The following is a 22,193-nucleotide window of genomic DNA, read 5'->3' as shown; positions in this document are numbered from 1 at the left end:
TTATTTATGATATACGATAACCGGAAGTTGTATGTTTCAGGTTCGATGGAACGAAAGAAAACAACAAGATTTCAGGTAATGTAACAGTTTATTGAAAACACTTTTGTTCGCCCGTGGTCAGGGCCGAGTCTCGCTGATATTAAAAAACGCAGAGTCTTAGTAACATGATTATCTCGTGGGTGTTACGTGGAATTATAACGATATCCGCGAAATCGGCGTCTTTAAACGATTACAGGAAGCCTTCTTGAAAATTGATTTTATAACAGTGGTTACAAACGAAAATTTATTCCTTAAGATAGGAAATATTTTTTGCAGGTATTGAAAATTAATCTTTAACACGTTGAATTACATTATGAAACACATTTGATTACTTGACAAATAAAACGTACGAATATACAATTCTGTTTGTAATATATGGATATATTAAAAATCTGGAAAATAAACGTATATAGTAAGGGAAAATATTAATTTATTTTGACCATTACGAAATGCTATAAAATTAAAAACTTTGATCTATTCGAAATTTCCAAAGCAATAATCAAATATTTTGCGTGAAAATTTTAACAACTTATCGAGCGAGAAATTTAGAAATTGCCAGAAATAATAGCTTCGAAAAATAATAGATAACACATGGAATATCCTAATATAGATGTATAATTGAATATTAGAAAATGAAATGAAGGACACGATATTTTCGATCATCCAACGTGCTATCACAATAGTTTGCGTTTCACTTATGGGATACTTCGTTGAAACCGATTGAAAACGATCGATTGTTTGGCGTGGCCGATTTCGTGGATGTTCGGTCTCCAGGTCCGTGCGAATATCGTAAAAAACCGAGTGGAAACAATCCGCGTGCCCTCGTTTCCCACGAGAAACTATCGAGAACGCCTCTCTGTCTCTCGATAACGATAATTCACGGCACTCTCGCATAGTCGCTCGCTTGATGATCCGAGCGAATTATTATTATTATAAAAAACAATTGTCCGAGCGCGTCGGCCACACTCGCGGAGCACGATTGAATTCAACGAGTCGCTGGCCAATATTCGACTCAACGCTTCCGAGTATGTTGATCGATTAAACCGAATCTTTGATCATTCAGACGTCGTTTCGAGTTGGCTCGCCTGATGCGATTCACATCGAGGAGTCTGATATACATAAAACGTCGTGACGAGTAGGCCACTTCCGGAAATCAAGTCCAAGCTCTCGACAATATGAACATCGATACGATTGATTATTTCCTTTGATGTGAGATCGAATTATTAGAAAAAGTGTGAATAAATTTTGAATCAAATTCGATCGTCGAATATAGTAGTGAAAATTGTATTTTAACCCTGACATCGAATTTTTTAATGTCGACGTGTTAGAGTAGTTTAACGAACAGTCTCACAATGAAACATTAAAGAGTACAAGTAAGAAATCGTACTTTCAACAGCTAGAAATTCTAATATATTTAGATAGATAACAATTCGATAACAATACCTTGTCGTTCAAGAACCCTGAAGGCTTTGAATATCGTTTACTACCTATTAAGTGTACATCGATTCTCGTGGAGAAGCTTGGACTTAGTTCGGAGCATGCGTTACTCGAACAAATTCGTTTATCGATACCTTATCTATTAATACCTCGATGTTCGAGTGTTATCCGATGACGTTAAAAACGCGTGAAATACCGTCTAATCCGAATAATAATCGTCAATCTGAGTATCACAGATTATCCAAATTAATTTCAAATAGTCTCCTTATTATTATTATCAGTAAATTTTTGTTCTCCCATTACGGATGATACAAACGCTCGCGATTTCTTTTTCATTTTTCTATTTCTTTCTCTTCTTCTTTCTTCTTCTTCTTCTTTTTATTCTTGTATAATTTTCTATCGTCATCTCGAAATCGTTGAACGTCGACGGGCGATTTCGCGTGGTCGGACAGGCGAATACATTCGTCGACATTGTTCGCATAAATTCGTCCGAGTGTTCGCACGGGCCCGATATATTAAACTCGAGTTTCCGCGTCAATTGCAATCTGCATGTCCTGCGTATGTGTCTTCTCTTTCTTTGTGTGTCGCATTTTACTTTTTTTTTCTCTTTATTGTATAATATATATATATTTTCTTTTTTTTTATTTTTAATTAATTCTCTTTAGCCTAGCGGCGATAATACGTTACCAAAAGCTTATAGATACCCTTATGCGCTGCTACCAAGGTTTCATTTATTTATTTATTTAATTTTCTTGCGATTTAATTTCACGTAAATCGCATGCTTGCAATTCCCTCTTGTTCTCCTTTCTTCTTATCGCTGTTTACAATTGTTATTTGCCATTCTTTCTTTCTTCTCTTTTTTTCTTACTGTTTGCGTGCCTGCCGAGTTCGTGAGACCGATTATCTATATGCCTACAGTTAAAGTTCGCCGCACTTTTTTTTGCCGTTTAATTATAAGTTAATAATTGATTGCGATTGCACGCTCACACTCTCATTCATTCTCACTACCTCACATTCTATCTCTCTTTTATATTCGCGTTCACGCTTCTCCCTTCGTGTTTCTCGAGTTTTACTAACCCTTTCTCTCGAATTCATACGCGGGAAAAGTTGCTCACGAAAACGAAAAAAAAAAAAAAGAAAAAAGAAAAATGAATCTTTTACAACGTGATCTAACAATAATGCGTCTGTCCTTGTCGCGCAATCGAGGAATCCGGTTAGAAAGGATCCAGCGAAACATTTTCTAAGGAATTGCGACGTTTCTTCTCGTTCTCACGAATGCAGGATGATCTCCGCGTCAAATGGCGCCGTTATATTTTATTCAGTATCCTTCCTGGAAAAAATATCGAGACTACGTTGATTCGAATATATTTTCTCGGGCCGTGGAAGAAACGTTCGTGGATTCGAGGGTAGACGTTCAGGTGAATAATTGGTGAGGCAATTCCTTAGCCAGGCGCTGTTACACCTTTTGTACTCTCTACGATCGACATCAAGCACGTAATTTCAATCTAATCGATTTGCCACGTCTACTTATCCGTCCACGCGCAAATGTGGATCTCCTCGACGAGAATTCTTTTCATACGTTCGACATATTTCTAACAAGTCTTTCTCTTCCTGTGATTTCTTTATTTCTTTCTTTTTATCTCGTCGAGACCCTCAGCCACGCAGCCTGACGCGGACGAACCACATCGATCACTCATCTAAGAATTCATTAATTATTATTAGGTAATTTCTTCATCCTCTCCGTTTCTATTTATTATCGTTTGATTAGTTGCACTAGCCTTGATTGTCGGCATTTAAGGGCTGCTGGGCAGGCAGCGTTTTATGGCGACGTGCGACTCTCTTCGTTCGAGCGCGACATATTTTGTGTTCACTTAGTTTTCTCTTATCCTCTTAATCAACTGTGAAAGGAGTCTCGTCTCGATCGGACTCGCGAGCGAAAAATATCCAAGTCTCTCAACCCTTTCGCTACGTTTATCATCCGGATGAGGAATAATTCGGAAGAAGCTTGAATCGATGGCACGGTACAAATTTCAAAAGACACATAGAGGTATTAATTATATTCGTTAAGTAACGGATCTTCGAACAAACGAATCACCGGAGCGGGTTTTTTTTTTTTTTGGTAGCGAAAGGACTAACGAAAGTGTTCTGAAAACACATCTCGGGAGTTCGATCGATCTCGAACGATTATCCTCCAACATCAACCGCGTCTGAACGAACATCGATCATTAACACGTCGATCGAGAGTGTCCTAAAGCCACGAAGATCCGAAGGCGCATTCAATTTTGACTTTATCAGGACACTACACATGATCGACGTTGATCGAGAAAAGGAATACGATAAAGGTTCGTTGCCCTTGACGAGGTTCGTCCTCTCGAACGAGCTAAAGTATATGGTGAACCTGAAACGTTATCCTAAAGCCTCGCGTCGCTTAACTTACTTAACGATAGTTAGTTAATCTGGAAACTGTGTGTTTATAGTACAACTTAGCGATATAGTACAACAAACGATCAACGATAAACGGGAACACTCGCGAACCTCGTCGAGGGGAACGTGTCCTGCATCAAGGGATTCATCGAGAGACGTGCATACGGATATATACAAATATTCAAGGATCGAATGTGAAGTTTGGCAAGAAGGGATCAGGTCGATAAAGGGCTAGGGAAATACATTTTTTCTCTTCCCTTTCTGTTCTCTTCTTTTCCTTGCTTTTACGCGCAAGTAACATTATGGTACATAGACTAGGCGCAAAGCTGTACAACACAAAACTTAGCACTAGGCGTTCGTTTTCAAAACGGTGAAATGGGTCGGTACCCCTAGACAAGCGTCATCGCACAGGCGTAACCAGCTTTCCAAAAAATCAGGATTGCACCGATATATCTGGAACGTAGACTAAGAAGAAAACGGTCGTGAAACGCGAGCCTGCAAGCTCTACGTAATACGTCGTGATTTATTGAACTTAGAAATATGACTCGTTCGTATAGGAAGAAGTCTACTTCCTCGAGAATAACTGTTCCTCGATGAAAAAGGCGGGGTCGGGGGAGCTTGCAAGCTTCTTTGATAAGCTCGAAAGCGGAACAATATATATAAACGGCATGAATGTCTCGAGCGGTGACGAGTGTATATGGTGGAAGATCGATATAAAAAACATGAAACGCGAGCTTGCAAGCTCGCGCTAAGCTCGATACGCTCGATCGTCGTTCGCTGAGTATCCTCCGTGTGTCATCGATCGTCATTCGATCTCAAAAGTTTCGCTGTATAAAAAATGGAAAGAGCTTGCAAGCTTGCGAGAAGCACGACACCATTTGCCGATTCTCTTGAATTTTTGTGTAATTTCTTTCGTGGATCGTAAGAGATAGATCTTAAGATGTGAAAACGCGCGAGTCTCGAGCTTGCAGAATCTGAAAGTGCCCAAGCGCCAGTGAACTGTGTCATAGTTTTCTGGATGGCTGGGGTAGATTCTAAACTAGAAATTTATCCGGGGTGCGCGTCCAAAGAGCAAAGTGAAAGTTGTTCGTAGCAAAGAGGAATCCGCAGGCTGATGCAGGCGACTGATACATAACGTTATTTAACGGTATTACTTATACAAACACTAAGTTTACCTCATCCCTCTCATCATCGCTTGTTTTCTACGCGTAATCATTCTCTGCGTCACAAGCATCCTTGACTTCGATACAGACTAGCATTAATTTTAGTCGTTTCGTTATTTTTTCTTCTATACGATTCTTTGCTATTTTTGTTTCGTTCGCGTTTTCGTTGGTCTGATACGTAACGATCAGGACCAGTGTATTCCGTGACGTCCGATATATCTATTTACTCGAAGCTAGTCTAGTCCTGAACGACGGCAGCCTTCTTGACGAGCATCCAGATCAATCTGGGATGTATCAGAAGTAGGCGAGCTAGAGACAACGAGGGAGCGTTCGGCTTGAGGCACTAGGACGCGTCCAGGGCGAGGCACTCGGCGAGGAAGTCCTCCATGGAACGATAAGCGTGTTCCAACACACCTGATAAGGCGTGGTCTTCGTCCGCGTAACTCTGTTAAATTTAAAAAACCGTTGTTTAAGATATAATTCAAATACACCGTATGAGATTCGAATGTATTAAATAAGTAAGATATCTGTGAAGATTTTATTAATTCAGTCAGTTATAATTAAAGAAAAGCTTTGAATAAATCGCATACCTGGTACCTAAAGATGATACCCGCTTCGGACAGAGCCTTAGCGAAGGCGACACCGTGCGTATAAGGCGCTGTGAGGTCGGCTAGACCGTGAAGAAGGTAGAGGCTATGACTGGGCACCAACCTTGCACGTTGGGTCAGGTCAGCCTCTACGTAACCTTTGTAGTTCTCTGCTGGGGCACCGAGGATTCGCTCCGTAAACGCGGAATCTATACGAAAAGAACATAGCTCTAATCTAGTAAACTTCATACAATAAAAAATGGTAGAGAAAACTTGTATTCCCTTCAGTTCGTTCCGGGGAATATTCTCGATTTATACAAAATGCAATAACTCACTGTAATAGAGCCAATCCGCAATGGGATTCACAGCGACGCCACACTTGAACACGTTCTCCTGGCTACCCAACACCATGGCAGTTACGTAGCCACCGTATCCCCAACCCCACACTCCCACCCTCGTGACGTCCAGGTACTTCAGAGTCTTTAGCAAGTGCCTCAGTACGGTCAACTGATCTTGAACTTCGACGCCACCGATTCGCCTGAACAGATCTCGTTTTCCTTGACCTCTAGCGCCACGAACATCCAATCGGACATAAACTACATCGTTGTGGCTGGACATGTAGGTCCCCCAGTCGATCTTGAATCGATCAGTCACTGCTTCGCTTCCTGGACGACCGTTCACTTCAACCAAGACAGGAAATGCCGCGTCTCTGAGCTCCTCTCGCCACGAAGGTGGTAATAATAGCTGCACTTGTGCCTTCCAGCCTTGGGGTAGGGGTACCTGAAGAATCAATTAGTTATGAGTAGAAATGTGTGAAATAGATATCGATAACGAAAGTTTATGAAAAGATGGACTGATTGATATTTCTGGCAGACTCGATATAATTTTATTAGATCTTTTCATTTGTGCAAGGCATATACCTCGAAGCTTCTTCGAGTTGGTAACGCCAGCTGAGAAAGCTTATCTCCCCGTTGGATTCGCGTGTCATACAAAACGCGAATCATCTTGTGAGAGGTCATCAAGTGGACACCGGCTAGTGGAAGGCCTGGACCTTCGCAGTATAGAACGTAGTAACCCTGAGTTTCGTCGCCGTTTGGTGGACTTACGGACGCACCAAAATGCGTACAGTTGGTGTAGTAGAACCTATAAAGCCAATTTATTGAATATATTATTAGAGAATTGACGCGATCGATATTTTAATAGCTGATAAATTCGTAGGAGTTAACGTAGTTGTGCGTAATTTTAAAGCCTGTAGCTCGTTCCCACCGATATAGTTCTACGTTCTTTTAAAGTAGGTTGTATTTGCATAGCGAGATACCGTTGGCCTAGTTCTACATCATTTTGTATTTAAAGCAAATTAGGTGCACCCTATAGTTAGGCTTTGACATTTGATTCTTCCAGTCTGGATTTAACTTAGAACACGAGAAATGTAGTAGATAGATACGTGACATTCTTCCTTTAATTTTTTTGCTAGAAATGCTATTAAAATATGAAATATCTTTTTATTATTAAAACGAGATCGTGATTCAGACACAAAATTTCGAGGACTTCAGTAAAGTAAAGTCAACTATATCTATTTACGTTCTAAATACATAAGAACCCACCTACTGCTCCATAGAACTTCGCCGAGATCACACGTGACGCAGAGCGGTTCCAGACGTCGAGGATCATCAGCAGTAGGATCACGAACGACATAAAGATGTCTCTGACCTGGCCTTCTTTCTCTAGTGCCCAAATAATACACCAAATGGGCTTTCGTGTCCCACGCTAAGATTTCACTCACCTTAAATATCCAGAAAAATATGTACAACTCTGATTCTCAATACGATATATAATAATTAATTTATTAATTTACCTCACCTCGTAACGACCGTGAGATAGGACCGCTATCCTTTGTTGTGTTAAGGTTACGTGCTTGATGTGGGTGAAGTGCTCTTTATCGCCTTCCTGAACAGCAGCTAGGAGCAAGAAGCTGTCACCATCAGGGGCGAATAGGGGATGAGGTTGTGCGTCTAACCATTGTCCTTCTGGCGCTCTCTCGGAGTGAGTCTCCTCACATTCCCACATTGGTGCTCGACAAGCGGATACCAACGAGAGATTCTGCGATCTGCTCATCCAGACGACCGCTACTTGGCTGGAGTCATCGCCCACCCAACCCGCAGATATCAGATAATATTCTCTGCAAAAAAAAATAAATTCTTTCATCACCGATTCATTTGCACATTTTATTTAGCTTGGAATAGGATAAGGAAGGCTTATGAATAAGATGAGGCAAATTTTAAACGAGTACCAATTTTTCAATTATATGAAGGTACTTTTATCTTGTTTAAAAATAACGCTCTTTCCATTGACTTACGTAAACTTTGGTGTATTTGTTATCTAATTAAAAGCAGTATCTGCCAAGTAGCATTTTGTAAAACTAGATAAAACATAATTCTCCTCAAACATAAACCTCAACAAACATATAATATACAGAATCTAATAAAATAAATCGAGTGTCAATAACGCCATGAACTTCCTGAATGATTCAGTATTATTAGTTAAATTAAAAATATCTTTAACGATTTCTAGTGTCTTTTCCAATGAATTTTTAGAAATGTTAGTAACAGAGAGTGTGTTAATTATCTCAGACTAGTTTACGCATACGCAATTATCCTTGAAAGCTTTTCTTCAACTACTTACTGCCCGTCCAAAGCAGGTGGCGGCTTCAGCCTCATCCTGAAGAGGGTCGTCGAGTTCGCTGTTCCATTTCCATTGTAGGAGTTGGTCAGGTTGCTCAATTCCATGAGCCACAGATCGACCTCTGGATTGAACGAGCCGGGAGTAGGATATCTAATTGACCTCGATGGTGGGAATGAACCTCTCCTAGGGGTGGACAAGGGACTGGAACTGGGCCCTTCCTGACCCGGTTGGCTACTGAACCAAGGGAATTCCAGGGCAGTGACCTTGGTGTCATTGAAGCTAGCAAAGAGAAGGTGCGTGCCATCGGGACTAGGCCAGGTTGCTTCTGGCCGCGGCATCACTTCTTCCTGATATAACCAGTCTGGCACGCCATTATAAATTACTCCAGGGACACCTGTATCGGTTATCCGCACGTCTTCCGCCGCGGAGGGTGCTATCCTCACGTAAATATCATTCTCAGAGATCATCAGGAGGCCAGACGTGTTACCCAACCAAGTTGCGTGTTGTAATCGCGTTTGCTGCATTCTCCCCGACATGTGTAGACGAAGAGGCGTGTGATGGCTGAAAACAGCAAACAGTGCGTGAGGATGTACGAGTAAATATAGCTTTGATGGAATAGGAAGGTTTTATTGATGGACAGTTTACTTACTCGTTCGTGACGTCGTAGACTGTGTAGTATGCGGTGAAGGTATTTCTGTACACCTGCAATGATGGAATCGTTTGATTATTTAACACTTTCGGAGAATTTAAAGATTTCCGAGGTTTCTACGTTATCGTGATTTTATAATTTATGAATTATAATTCATTTATATATCGATATAAATTTACGAATTGGATTATAAACATAATTTTTCAATTCTTTTTTGCACTTGAAAACACTGTTTTAAGATAGTTAAATAGTAATTAGTAGTAAGTTATATTTCAAATCATTTGGTTTAATGCAACGACAGTGGGCTCTCTAACGAGGCGAAAGCCTGCGAAGTTGTTCCTCGTATTTTACATTACTCACCGGCTTGACATTGTGTTTGAACAACACAAAACGCAGATCACCGCTGCACTGGTAGCCTTGAACGTTCAGCTGTCTCTGGAAATAAAGCCGGCCAAGATTTACGGGCTTATGCATTTTCCATTTTCTGTGTTAGCGCGAATTTTACGACCGTTAACTGTCCTCGTAAAACCAAACGATTCTCAAACTTTCAAGAACAATCCCTCGAAACATAGATCCACGTGCAATGGCCGTTTTAAATCAAAGGCAGTACGACGCCGTATTTACGCGATGTTTCCATAAAATTATTCCTCGCGTTCTCATCACGCTTTTTAATTATAATAGTCCGCTATCAGTAACGTTATGAATCTTATTGCATTGTTTAATAGATGATCGCTTCCATTGTACGCTCGTGTATTGCTGTGCAATTGGATTATGCACTAGACCAGAGTTCGATATCTATTTCTGACCAGAAGATGAAATGGACGAGTTGTGTGACGATTGAAGTGTGTTGTTCTGGTCACCAAATCAATGTGATGTATTTGTTCGCTGACTGGCTATAAAAATAAAGGAACAAGAACGTTGGACTTGTTTCGCCTCAGCAAAGAAAAATCATTTCGAAGAATTACCATCTTCTAAAGCTACACATTCGCTGGTTTAAGAAGCATTTATTCCGGAGAGATTACACGAGTACCTTTACGTGAGCAAAACTACTTAATGGAATCAAACGATCATACATTTATCAAGTATAATCTTCTATCCAATTTCATTAACATGAACAGCAAGAGTTCTCCATCAGCAAGCAAGAAGAGCCTCGTCTATAGTCGAGCATTTAATACCCTACCGTTTGGGTTCTTTGGAATCAGCAAAAGCAATGATAGCGATCGTCACCGCTCGCGTTCATTAACCGCGATCTTACAACCCAACCACTGGAAAACATTATTACCCTCAATCGTATTTCATATTCCTCGTCGTTAGATGAGAAGGATCCTTCGTTAACGGCTAGTAAATTGACATTCTCGCTTCTCAAATCTCCTTCTCCGCTCTTATATGAAATTTCCGAGGTATAATAACCAAACTTTGTCGGTATATTGTGCGAATAAAATTGTATTAAAAAATTATAATGAAAATATGAAATGCAAAGAGACCAATACTCTCAGACTCAAGTGACCTACATCCGTGCGACATCTTTTAATGAATCATTTAAGATTAATTAAAGTTTAGCTGTTAAATCCCATCTTTTAGATCATTATCATCAAGAACATGATTGTTCTTACAACGGATATTCCACAATTTCTTCAGTTCCTTTCTCTTTTTACTTAGCTCGTTATCATTCTTCTTCTTCTGCCTTCGTTTTAGTTCTCGATCATCTCTCGCTCACCCCACGGGCACGCAGGATCGTTTCGTGGAGTGAAAATACAATAGCACTGAGATGAGCGAGGAAGAGAGCGACTCCCTTTTCCCTCGAATAAACCGGCGAATGCCTTAAATTTCGCCGTATATATGGGCTACTCTCTGCTGTTTTATGACGCGCCGCAGGCCAAACTCTGCCCGATAGATAAGACGATGGACGTTTGATACTCGACGGTTAATACCGTTTATTGTCATCCCTTTTCTCGTTTTATGTACATCATACGGAAAAATTTTAATAATTACATATATAGAATGTAGCATATCCCACAGATTTCCATTATTTTCAAATACGTATATATATATTACATACAACTACAAGTTAAAATATATGTATATATTTAAAAAATGTCACAATTGAAGATAATTTAGTCCCGTGTTTAAAGAAATATCAAAACCGTTGAAGAGGCATTTCCAAGAGCTGAGAATACGAAATTATAAAGTTAATATTGTGTGGTCATTGCGGTGTGTTCCGAAGATCAACGTCCAGACGGTAAGAACAAAGTTAACTGAAAGAATTAATTAACTCGACAACATACCTTAGCGTCATTAAATTCTGTTCTACGTTTGAGCAGAAATTTTTCGTTTCACATCACCTAAGTTGTTAATTTGCATTGTTCATTCAGCGTTTAGATGAGAATTCAGATGAGATCGTTCCGCGGTCGAAGTTTTTCCTCTCGGAGCAAGTCTTTACGTTTAATTGCTATTAACCTCAGGCTGCATTCCGCCAGGTTGGTTTCCACGTGTTTAATTAATTTCGTTCATGCGCTGAAATTTATAATCCTCTTTGGGAGATTGTTCAAGAAGTAAGAACGCTGATACCTCCTCGCAGCGCGGATTTCAAACTCGAACGACTGGAAAAATATTCTGCAATTTTGAACCGCGAGATTGCATTAGACTTAATTGAAGTTAACCAAGGAGCGTCTCCTGTTGAAATTCTTGCCCGACGTTCGCTGAACGAGGTCATTGCACTTGGACGTTCGGTCTACATAGATTAATTAAGGTAGAGCAAATTTTAATTGTCGCCGCTGCTTCTGCACCGATTTTACTCGAATCGAGGAGCAACCGTTGAAGAACGGTTTCCACTCGTGTGTTTCACGGCCCCGTGTTCGTTCCGCTCAAATTTCTATCAACGTTCTCGGATCGTACAGCAAGCACAGCCAGGCTTCATAAAGATGCATAGAAAGATTAAAATGCAATGCGACTCTTGCGTTAAACTATGCAGATTCACACCGAACAATCCTCTGCTGTTCTCCTACTGTGTAAAACGAATATTGAAGAGCTTATAACAAAAATGATCCTTGCCAAATGGTACAAATGAAGTCGAAGAGATTGTATGGTTCAAAGTAGATCGGAAATTAAGAATGATAAAATTGTGTTCAAGGTCTTCTTCTTTTGAGAAAGAAACCTTCGTTAACACGCTTTGCGTGATACGTACGAGCGTGTGATTAGAGACCAGAAGGGACACGGAATTGTTGCTGGTGTCCAGGAGAGTGAGGGAACCGTCGTCAGCCTGATAGACAAACTTGTCGTGGGCAACCCAAGTCGGTGTTAACCTATGCGGCGTTAGATCATCACGAAGGCACTCGTCTAACGTGAGCCGTCTGCCGCTCCAGTACAACAGCTCGTCGACGTACCTGAAAGTTCATGTCTAATTTGATAATAGCTCTTCCGGAATATCAGTTCGTTAAACACCTAATCCAGTTTACCAATTACCTTGCAGTTAGTATCGAGTTAGATTGCAAATATTTTCGATTAATTTTAGAATTATTAATCTTTTCGTGAAGTTAGTTAATATTTAAATTACAACGAGCTTAAGTTCATATATAATTTGATAATAGTCTGTCTAGAACATAGTTGAATATTCGATGCTTGTCAATAATTCCCTTAATACCGGAAAAGATGTTTAATATTTTAAAAGATGCATGTTTCCATCTATTCTCCAGCTTTACAGTTATCGATTTTTGCATCACGTTCGTTAATGATTTAAATCACAATGCTTTTAAGGATAAACTTCCGTGTTTACGACGTTTAGGGATTGCGAAAAAGTATAGAGAGGATAATGTTATAGAAAGCGAAGAGATGTTCTCATTCCGAGTTGGCTTTAAGGGTGATAAAATGGAGATTTTCTGGCGAGATGAGGCTGGTTGTCCGAGAGAATTTCTCGAAAAAAGTGAACTCGAAGGTAAAGAGTGAAAGTCAACTCGCGAGCTCTTTGAGCGAACTCTGTATCTGATCCTGTTTCGGGATGTAACTCGAGCTTGATTAGTTCCTTCTTACAGAAAAGTACACAAAACCTTGTTACGAAGTAAATCATAAGATTCAACTAAAATTCTCTGTATTAAAACGAAATAATAGCTTCTTCTATACACATGGAAAATTATTTATCAACATTATAAAATAGTGATTCTGAATACTTTAAATTGATGAGAATTTTATTGCGATATTGAACATATGAGTTCTTCACAGTCAAAAATTTTAGTAATTTCCTAATGACGTGCCGAGTTCATTCTGTTTCTCTGTAAGTATTTCGATACTTATAAATCATTCAAGTTCGGAAAAGTGCAACGTTGTAAACGTATAAGTAGTTAATTTTAACTCACATTGAGTCTGGTAGTCCCAACGGTAAAAAACGTGGAAAAATAATATCGTTTACAAAAAGCTGCATAAAATTCCTCCGTAGAATTTCCACGTGGATAAATCGGGTTTCCTGGACGACTACGGGTCGTGGCTCGTTAATATAAAGGGATCAAGAGATTTCGCCCGATACGAGGGAGCAGCTCCGCTTAATTTCGCGAATCTACACCGGGTAAGGCATTTCCGACTGTGTAATTGCATCCTCTGCCAGCGGAAACTATCGAGAGGATCGTGGACCAATAACGAGTAGAAAAGAGAAACGAAAGAAAGCGTTGGAATACTTACCCGAGAAGGTAAATAGCCGTGACGATCCCGGCGATAACGAAGCCGATGACCAACAGTGAGAAGATTATGCTCCGCCAATTGTGGCCGCCCTCCGCGTACGTTAGATCCTGTGAACAGACCAAAGATCTTTGTCGTCAGCGATCGATCGATCCACCAAATGAGGGATCTACCAAATGCACAAGCTTGCATGCAACCCGCGAAACCTTCGGGGAAGAACAAACGTTCACGATCGACAGTCAACACGGCTCATGCTGGTAATTGGTTTGTTAGTTGATTGGATCTGGTTTCAGTTGGGCATTCTCAGGTTTGTTCGAAGCCAGAGATTCCTGCGGTGACTTTTCTTCGGTGGTTACAAGGCAGTGGCCCTGTTGAGTTCGTGTGATTGAGATCTAGTGCGAGTGAGTCTGGGCTCGTGCATAGAATTCGTGACATTTTCGACAATTAGGAGAACAGTCTTTGGTGACAATATTAAGATTGGTGTTTCGCGTTTCGTTCAGTTTAGTTGAGTTACTTGAACTGAAGTTCGTGTTTAATTGAAGTGAGTTTGTTTAAATTCGAGCCAAGTCAAATCTAATGGAAGACAGTGTATACCTAAAATGGCGTTGAGGAAGAACAGATCCCGAGATTGGAAATAACAGATTACGTTACCTAATGACTGTTGCTCTTCTCAAGGCAATATTTGTTTCCAGAGTATTTCAATTGAAAGAATCTTCAGAGTTTCAAAGAAGAATTTCCAATGTTCTCAAGAATTACTAAATATATTACTATTAGAGTCGTTGGTAAGAATTTCGAAATTGTTGTCCGAGACCGGTTTATGGAGTTCAAGATATACAGCTGTCCATAAATGTTTAAATATCTTTTCTTCTATTACTTAGAAAGTAAAACGATACCATAAGGATCAAGGACGATCGAGCTTACTTTCTTTGGTACAATCACGACGGTGGTACTCGTATAAAGAATATCGAAGGATTTCGTGCAGGATACGCGTTATGGTTCGTGACATGCATATTGTATTTGGGTTATGCTCGCAACGTAGGTGGCTGCCTCTGTTCGCAGGGCTAAGCCAGATAACACGTTCCTACCGTGTAATACATAGCGGCGCGACTGGATTTTCGGGACCTGTTTGAATGACCACGCGACCTGCGCTACGCACACGCGTGTTTGCAAAATCCGGCCTCCGCCGGGGGTTATCGATTCGCCGCGTAAACGTACCTAATCCGACCGCTGTTTGTCCAACAGCTTCTATCGTGAACGATCACCGTGTTATTTGTCTCCCTTTACTTGATTGCTAGAAGCACATCGACTTGTATAATAGTGAAGCATTAACCTGTTAATAGAACGAGATGATCTATCTCTCTTAGATATGTAGTGACATATAAATAGTAAATGATCTCATCATAAATTCATCGATTCGACTTATATCATTCATTGAAACCTTTAATTTTGGGAAGAAATAAAATTGCAATTCTTTTAGATAGATACAATGGCACATCTGAATCCGATAAATTCCCTCAGCACGATCAAATTAAAGGAGCTGAACCAGTCGCAGCACGAAGCTCTCTGGTTCGGAGCCTGATCATTAAATTTGTAACAGCTTTTAAACGGTCCTTCGTGCCTGTTTGCCACAACGTACGTTTTAGTTATGCGATTATGGGAAGAACAACGGTCGGAAAAGAGATTTTTTCTCCTTTTTATCTCGTTAAAATCGCAGCTAAAAATTTATAGCATGTTTAAAATATAATAAAAATGTAGTCCTCCTCTATCTCTTTTATCGCCTGAGAAACTAAGATAGTTCTATTCTAATTGACGAAACATCGATATTGGCATTGGAACACGATAATCGGTTTCGAACGACTTGTTTATCACAGTGGTTGATCATCGATCTCCGTCGTCTTCTTTTTAATTCCTACCACAGTTTCTTCTGTATTTACTTTACGTTGTTTTGTCCACTGTTCCTTCTGTTTCTCATTTCAACTCCTCGTAGGTTTTTCCACTTTATCTTCCTTTAACTGTCTCAACTCAAATTTTTCTCCATTTAGTTTTCATTCTTTTTTCTTCAAGAAATCGTTAACATTAGATTTTCATGAAAACCATAAGAAATGTACATCGCGTATTGAATTATACTACATTATAGTTCGGTTTTTAATTGAATAACAAAAATGTATTATTTGTTGATTCTACAAGACGACTATAAGTATTATTTTTAATCATCAGTTTCTCATTAATTTATACTTTTACTAATATCCATTTACGGTTACTAGAAACCAGCTAAAGTATCCAGATATTTATGTGCGGTAGCATACGTGTTCGCCAATGTAGCAATTGATCCTCGAGTTCTGTCCTCTGCATCCTTTTTTACCTTCTATAGTTTCTTCTCTATTTGCTACCTATCTTTTCTACTACTGATCCTCCTGTTTCTCATTTCGATTCCTCCTCCACTCCCTCTACCCTACAGCTTACGGTTCTTTAATGTCGCTTTAGCATCCGCGGGGAAGCTGATCGATTCGTCGCCTTTGAATTCTAAGCATGTAGCCGTGCACGTGCGTTGGAGCAGGATATAATGTTTTCGATACTGCACATTCCGTATCGAGGGCGCATCATGATGAAACGTGACCGACCCGAACGTTTGTTTGTCGATGTGCTCGTCTCGATGTTTTCCTCCGGATTCTCCATTGTTCCTCGAATTATTCTCTCCCTATCTCTTCCACGCTATCGATCATCTATGCAAAAGTATCGCGACGAAATCGTCGACATTGATATTCAGTGTGTTTCGGGCAACACATGGCGAACATTTGGCGTGCAAGTGTCATCTTCCAGGTCATTCTCTAGGTGATTTTCTACGTTGCTCTTTTATTTTCGGAATTTATTAGAGTATCCGTGTTTACGATTTGAAATTTGTTCGATTATTCAACAAGAGTGCGAAAAAGCAATGTTCAAGGATATAATAGCATCTTTAGATGGTTACGAGAATTCAGGTTTCGATAATATCGAACCGAGAACGAATTTTATTCGCGATTTCGGTATACGTAATTCGAGAACCAGCTCTGTTCGTAGTTATGACGAGGAAGATTGAATATGAGCATCGGTTCCTCGCCAATGCTCCACTTTTCAGTGAAAGAGCAATGCCACGAGTGTCCATTTGCTACTGCGTTTCAAGCATTATGGGTACTCGTGAATTTTGCAACATGAAAAGTATTCAAATACATATACATATACATATACATATTCATACATATATACACACATAAAAAATATTCCATACACACACATATGCGCATTAGGATAGAGTAAGAAAAATGGCAATAAGAACATATCTTGCTTCTACTCTTGCAGATTAAACATGCGAAAGTTATGTAGCTTCTATCGAAGAATTTTTGAAGTGCCGCTATCATTTTATGGAAATTCACTTCAAGAAAATTCACCTTTCCTTGTATCGTGGTATTATCGTATGTTTGTTACACACGTAGTATCATTTGTCCTAGTATCGATATCTTTAACGTCCTTATATTGTTCTTTTTTGTTGGAATTTTTCCTATTCTTGTTTTGTTGGAACTTCCTATTCCTATGTGTTCCTATAATATCATTATTATTGTTGGCATTCCATTTTTAGATGCCCTTGTGCACTGCTTTCCTTTTATTGCTCAAATGTTTGCTTAGTACCCTCGTGCTACTTTTATTGCTGCAACTCCTTGTTTTGATACCTTATACTGTTTGTTTCTTTAGTGCTGAAATTTCGTTGCTCTAAAATATCTTTTTCGTGTTTCTGATTTGCATCTATTATTGCTGGAACACTTTCTTTGTACCTGTATTTATAGACAGGTACCGCTATTTTACCGTTATCTCTTTTTATTGCTAAAATTCTATTATTTTTATACCCTCGATTAATTTTTTTGTTGCTAGAGACTTGATCTCCTTTTTAGTGCACTTACGTTGCTATTGCTCTCTTTTCGCTGTAGAATTTTTCTCAGAATTTCGCCCAAAATTCTCAGAATTTCTACCAGTGTTAAAAAGCAGATTTCTGGAGATTTTTCAAGCTCCAAGTTTCATTACGATAAAGCGTGCCAGATTAAAAATATGAATGACATAATATTAAGAAATAAACTACATTCATTAATAATTTGGTACGACACTGGCGTTTATACCATTTCAGCATCTTGACAAGTGAATTGATGTCAATCTAATTTTAGTTTGAATCTTATGAAGTATGCTATAGCTGAAGCTCAGCTAGCGTTCAAAAAGATAAAATATTGCATGCACAGTCATATGTCATTGCATCAATCAATGCCGCTATCCGATGCTTGAATTTATGATCTCGTTATATCAGGGTAACTGCGGTACTTGCACGTTATTAGTTTCTAACAAAATTTCCATTCACGCTAGAAAATTCCACTGCTATCCTCGTACAGAGTAAACTTAGCGACAATCGATGTATCTTTCGAAAGTTTGCAACTTCGTGTATTATTTAATATACAAATTATGTATTCAAATAAAATTATTATACACTATTAACTGTTTAACGAAATGAAAAACCGAGCGATATAATGTCAAATCTCAAGGATCCAGTAAAGAAAATATAAAAATGCTTCGTCGTGGATGCATTTTAGGAAAGGATATTCGCGCGAGCAAGTGACACCATGCGCGGAAACGTGTTCAGAACTTGCCGGTAAACACGTCCCGCACGACGACGCTTTGCAGAATAGTAAAATAGCAGTGTTACAACACTGCCACGATGGTATTAGCATGATACGGGGCGCGGCGAATACGAAAGACGCGCGTTGGGTGCGCGCGAGGAAAATATAATATTCCCTGTACCACGGTAGTACGTTCGCGGTAAGAAAATATCCGCCAGAGTTGCTATGCCACTCTTCTCACAGAGTTTCTTCTCGCATCTTCTACAGATCCTTATGCCTCGAGAGATAATAAATGTATTTTCAGCGACATAGCTATCTCGAACGATCCGCTTGTGAAGTGCCACCGATAATGTGATAATTCTATGTTCGATCGCGATTTTTCCAATGGATATCGATGGCAGTATTGATGCATGATTTTTAAGCGGAATTTAGATTTTAGAAACAACAAGACTGTTGATGTATATTTTCTTTTTTACAAATGTGATTATCGTTGCCAAGTTCATTTGATTACTTTTGACTTGATCGCGGTTTACTATTAATACAAAGAATTGTTAAATTTGTTAATTTAATCATTTGCACTCGAAGCTTGCTGTGTCTTACATTTGCAATCCGATTTTAGGTTGTGCCTTCTCTGAAATTTAATTCAGTCGCCTGTCGTAGCTATTCCTTGTATTTTATTTCCTATTTTACGGAAAACGGTACAAAATCTAGTGCATTCGGAATAAAATGGCAGCATAGGGCTGGAAGAATTCCTCTCAATAGATTGAACTACAGGGTATTCTCTTCTATTTTATCTTCAACGTAGAAATATAAATTTTGAGAGCTCTTCTACATTTATAATGCCTCCAAGTCCAAGAATGGTACTTTTAAATCCTACGATATAAAAAATGTGATAGAAATAAAAGTTTTTTTCAAAAATATGTGAAACATTCAAAATAAAGAATCTATAATAGTGTTGAGTTATTAAGTACTACGAATTATAATTCAGAAAGAATCGTTGATTTCGTGCTTTTATAATGAAAGATGTTGAAAATGATACTTGAAAGATAAGAAAAAAGCATTCATGGAAAGGATAGATATAAACAGACAGGAATGAGAAACCATAAACCTTCCTTCGCGAATAAATTTGAATCCGAATGGGGCATTATCCTTCTTCAAGAATAAGGATAAGCACGTTATGCCGTCTTCATAGATAAAAGATAGAACTGATTTAAGAATAATTCATACTTTATCAGTTCTGTTATTCAGATAGCATTCTCGTTTGAACGCTGTCCACTCTTGAAGATTCGAGGATGCTGAAACGTACTGGTTTCGCCAAGTCTATACATGATCCTCGAGGAATTCAAGTGAATCTCCTTTCCTTGAAAATCAATCTTACACAATCGACTCAAATTCCTTTCATCCTCGATCGTGATACTTCTTCAAATTCTCAATTACTTTGTTCAAAAATATTCTCGACAACACACGATCTTTGACTGTTTGGAATTACATCAGTCAATAAGACAAATTCATACGCAATTACGTATAATTTACTCAATTTTAATTATTATTATCCAAAAATAATGGTAAATATTTTTTGAACATAGATAAACACGTATAAAAGGACTAATGCTAAAAGGTCTAACAGTTTTTCAGCAAAAAGACCAGACGTGAGTGTAAAAAATGATAACTAGACGCGAGCATATTCCCTTAAACTGTTAATTCCTGGCTACGTGCACGTATTCACGTATCACGTTTTCCTTCTCGTCGTGCATCGATTCTCGATACACGTCGAGAAATGGCGCACGGTCTTCCAAGGGATTTAACGTTTTCTATATGAAATGCCGACTCCCTGGAGCGACTTCTGCTTTTATATTCCAGCAGCAATGCGACCCTTTACTATGCGGGGACGACTGGAAATTGGAACCTTCGCGAAGAAATGTCTGCCACAGAGGGTTGCGTTTGGATTATGCTATTGCGTTGTTTTGCGAGTGCAACAACAGAAAATGAACACAACTGTCGCGTCGATCGACGTATCGTCGGATTGGAATTAATCGACCATAGAGATAATAGTCGCGGTCGAACGTTTCGAAGCACAGCTTCGAGCCTCGCTGGTGAAGAATTGTTCTGTTCTGTTGCCGAATAATTGCTCTGCAATTACAGTCCTCGTCATGGTTTCTTCGATAATGAATGCCTGGCCTCGCGTTCGATTTGTTATCTTTAGCAAGCGAGGAAACAACGAAATGCACCGCTGTGATTTCCACCGTTTCTAGTTGTTTTATGAGCCGCGGATTATTCATTCATTCTTCGAATGCTTCAAAAAATGGTTTCGTGAATGTGAAACCTTTCGTAAATATTGTATACACAATGAAAGCTAAATCGAATTTCGTGAGTAAAATTGTTACGTTTTTCTACTTGTCAATCTTTGGATTAATTTATGATCAATATTGCTTCTGAATGAATCAAATAACCAAATAAAATTTAGGCTATCGCCGTTACTATTAACTATTAACCGAAAGATACTAATTTTGATCTACTACAGATTTTCGTCGATCTATTCGCATCGTCTTTTTCGAGCCTCGAGAACTGTTCAATGTCGATCTTCGCGATTCTGGGAAACCGGGAAATGTGTGTAGGATTTCGTAACGAATTTCATTCTACGACTCGCCTTTACGTCATCACATGGTACATCACTATGCTTCGATCAGATCTATCCGAGAAAATTTTGCCCTAGAAAACTAAAAATAAACACTATTCAACTCAGTATGTAATCCAAATCTTTCTAACTTATTCCAAATTTTTAATTTTCTACCTATTTTCCTCAAGATGTGCCCACCCAAAATTCAATTTCTATTCGTAAAAAATACCCACTGAGTTGAACGCTCTGTCGTCCATCAGCAAAGCTAGGAATTTTGTAAAATTCACCGTTGGAAAGCTCGCGTTCACCTGCGCCAGCTTTCGTTTCTCCGGTGAATAATGTCAGACGCTAATGTCGCGCAGCGAGAAACGAGTAGAAGCGAACACTTGTAGTGAGTCGTCGTTACTCACGAGCTTTGCAACCGCGATATTTACATGTTTACAACGGTACCGCGTTCCCAATGGAAATAACGCGCGCATTTTCAATCTCCTTCAGGCGACGAAACTTTTCCGAGTCGAACCAACTTCGAGCTCTTTCGATATTCTCTGAGAAAGATTGGTCAAGCGAAGAATTAATCATTTCCGATCGTATTGAGCTCATATATTCGTGTTATGTTTATTGTAATTCATCTTCATTGTACGATTATTGGCAATATAATTCTGTATATATAACAAAGAAAATTTTTCTGATTAGTGGATATTAATCATTTTTTTATTAAGATTTATAAAATTTAAATATATAATTAATTTTAAAGATTAATGGTTTTAATTAACTTAAAATCTTAAAGTATTATGTCTGAGAAAGAAATAAATTGTAAATTTATTTATGAAGATTAAAAATTCTTTTAATATTATTATTTTTAATATTAAATTTAATATAGTTTAAGTGAAAATTTTAAATTGCAAATTTAAGGATGAAATTAAAATTTATATTAAATTAAATGATATAAATATAAATGAATATAGAAAAATAATAATTAGTATATATATTTTCATTGATAAAATTTCTATTTTAATATTTCTTCATTGCACGATTGTTGGTAATATAATCTTGCATATATAACAAACAAAATATAATTATGAAATTTGTCATCGCTACTTTCGATTTAGCGATATATAAATCTTAACTTCTTAATATTTGTGCTATGTATTTTGGGTCGTTATCACGAGCACATAATTCTGGTCGATTAATTTCCTTTGATAATTTAAATTCATCATTACATTTCACATCGATTTATACGATCAAAACGATAAAAGTGTTTTAATGACTGAGGTCAGACATATGAGGACAAAGGTA

General features: G+C 38.6%; 1 protein-coding gene across 5 annotated transcripts in view; it reads right to left on the bottom strand.

Annotated features, from left to right (window-relative positions):
• Nucleotides 1-69: 69 nt before the first annotated feature.
• LOC132906927 (dipeptidyl aminopeptidase-like protein 6) overlaps nucleotides 70-22,193 on the bottom strand; it is a 117,954-nt gene continuing 95,830 nt past the window's right edge. For 4 of the 5 annotated variants that reach the window (XM_060959578.1, XM_060959581.1, XM_060959580.1 and 1 more), the window contains 11 exons: nucleotides 13,650-13,756; nucleotides 12,166-12,364; nucleotides 9,342-9,416; nucleotides 8,982-9,034; nucleotides 8,333-8,893; nucleotides 7,511-7,829; nucleotides 7,255-7,433; nucleotides 6,571-6,793; nucleotides 5,986-6,430; nucleotides 5,654-5,859; nucleotides 70-5,508 (listed from right to left, as the gene is read on the bottom strand). In XM_060959578.1, the coding sequence (XP_060815561.1) occupies nucleotides 5,407-5,508; nucleotides 5,654-5,859; nucleotides 5,986-6,430; nucleotides 6,571-6,793; nucleotides 7,255-7,433; nucleotides 7,511-7,829; nucleotides 8,333-8,893; nucleotides 8,982-9,034; nucleotides 9,342-9,416; nucleotides 12,166-12,364; nucleotides 13,650-13,756 (2,469 nt within the window). In that variant the 3' untranslated portion in view covers nucleotides 70-5,406. Of the gene's footprint in view, nucleotides 5,509-5,653; nucleotides 5,860-5,985; nucleotides 6,431-6,570; nucleotides 6,794-7,254; nucleotides 7,434-7,510; nucleotides 7,830-8,332; nucleotides 8,894-8,981; nucleotides 9,035-9,341; nucleotides 9,417-12,165; nucleotides 12,365-13,649; nucleotides 13,759-22,193 lie in introns of all 5 variants that reach the window. The other variant, XM_060959582.1, reaches the window with a different exon arrangement.

The sequence above is a fragment of the Bombus pascuorum genome, chromosome 5, assembly GCF_905332965.1.
Source record: "Bombus pascuorum chromosome 5, iyBomPasc1.1, whole genome shotgun sequence".
Lineage (NCBI taxonomy): Eukaryota > Metazoa > Arthropoda > Insecta > Hymenoptera > Apidae > Bombus > Bombus pascuorum.
This window is presented reverse-complemented; position numbering and strand designations above follow the sequence as displayed.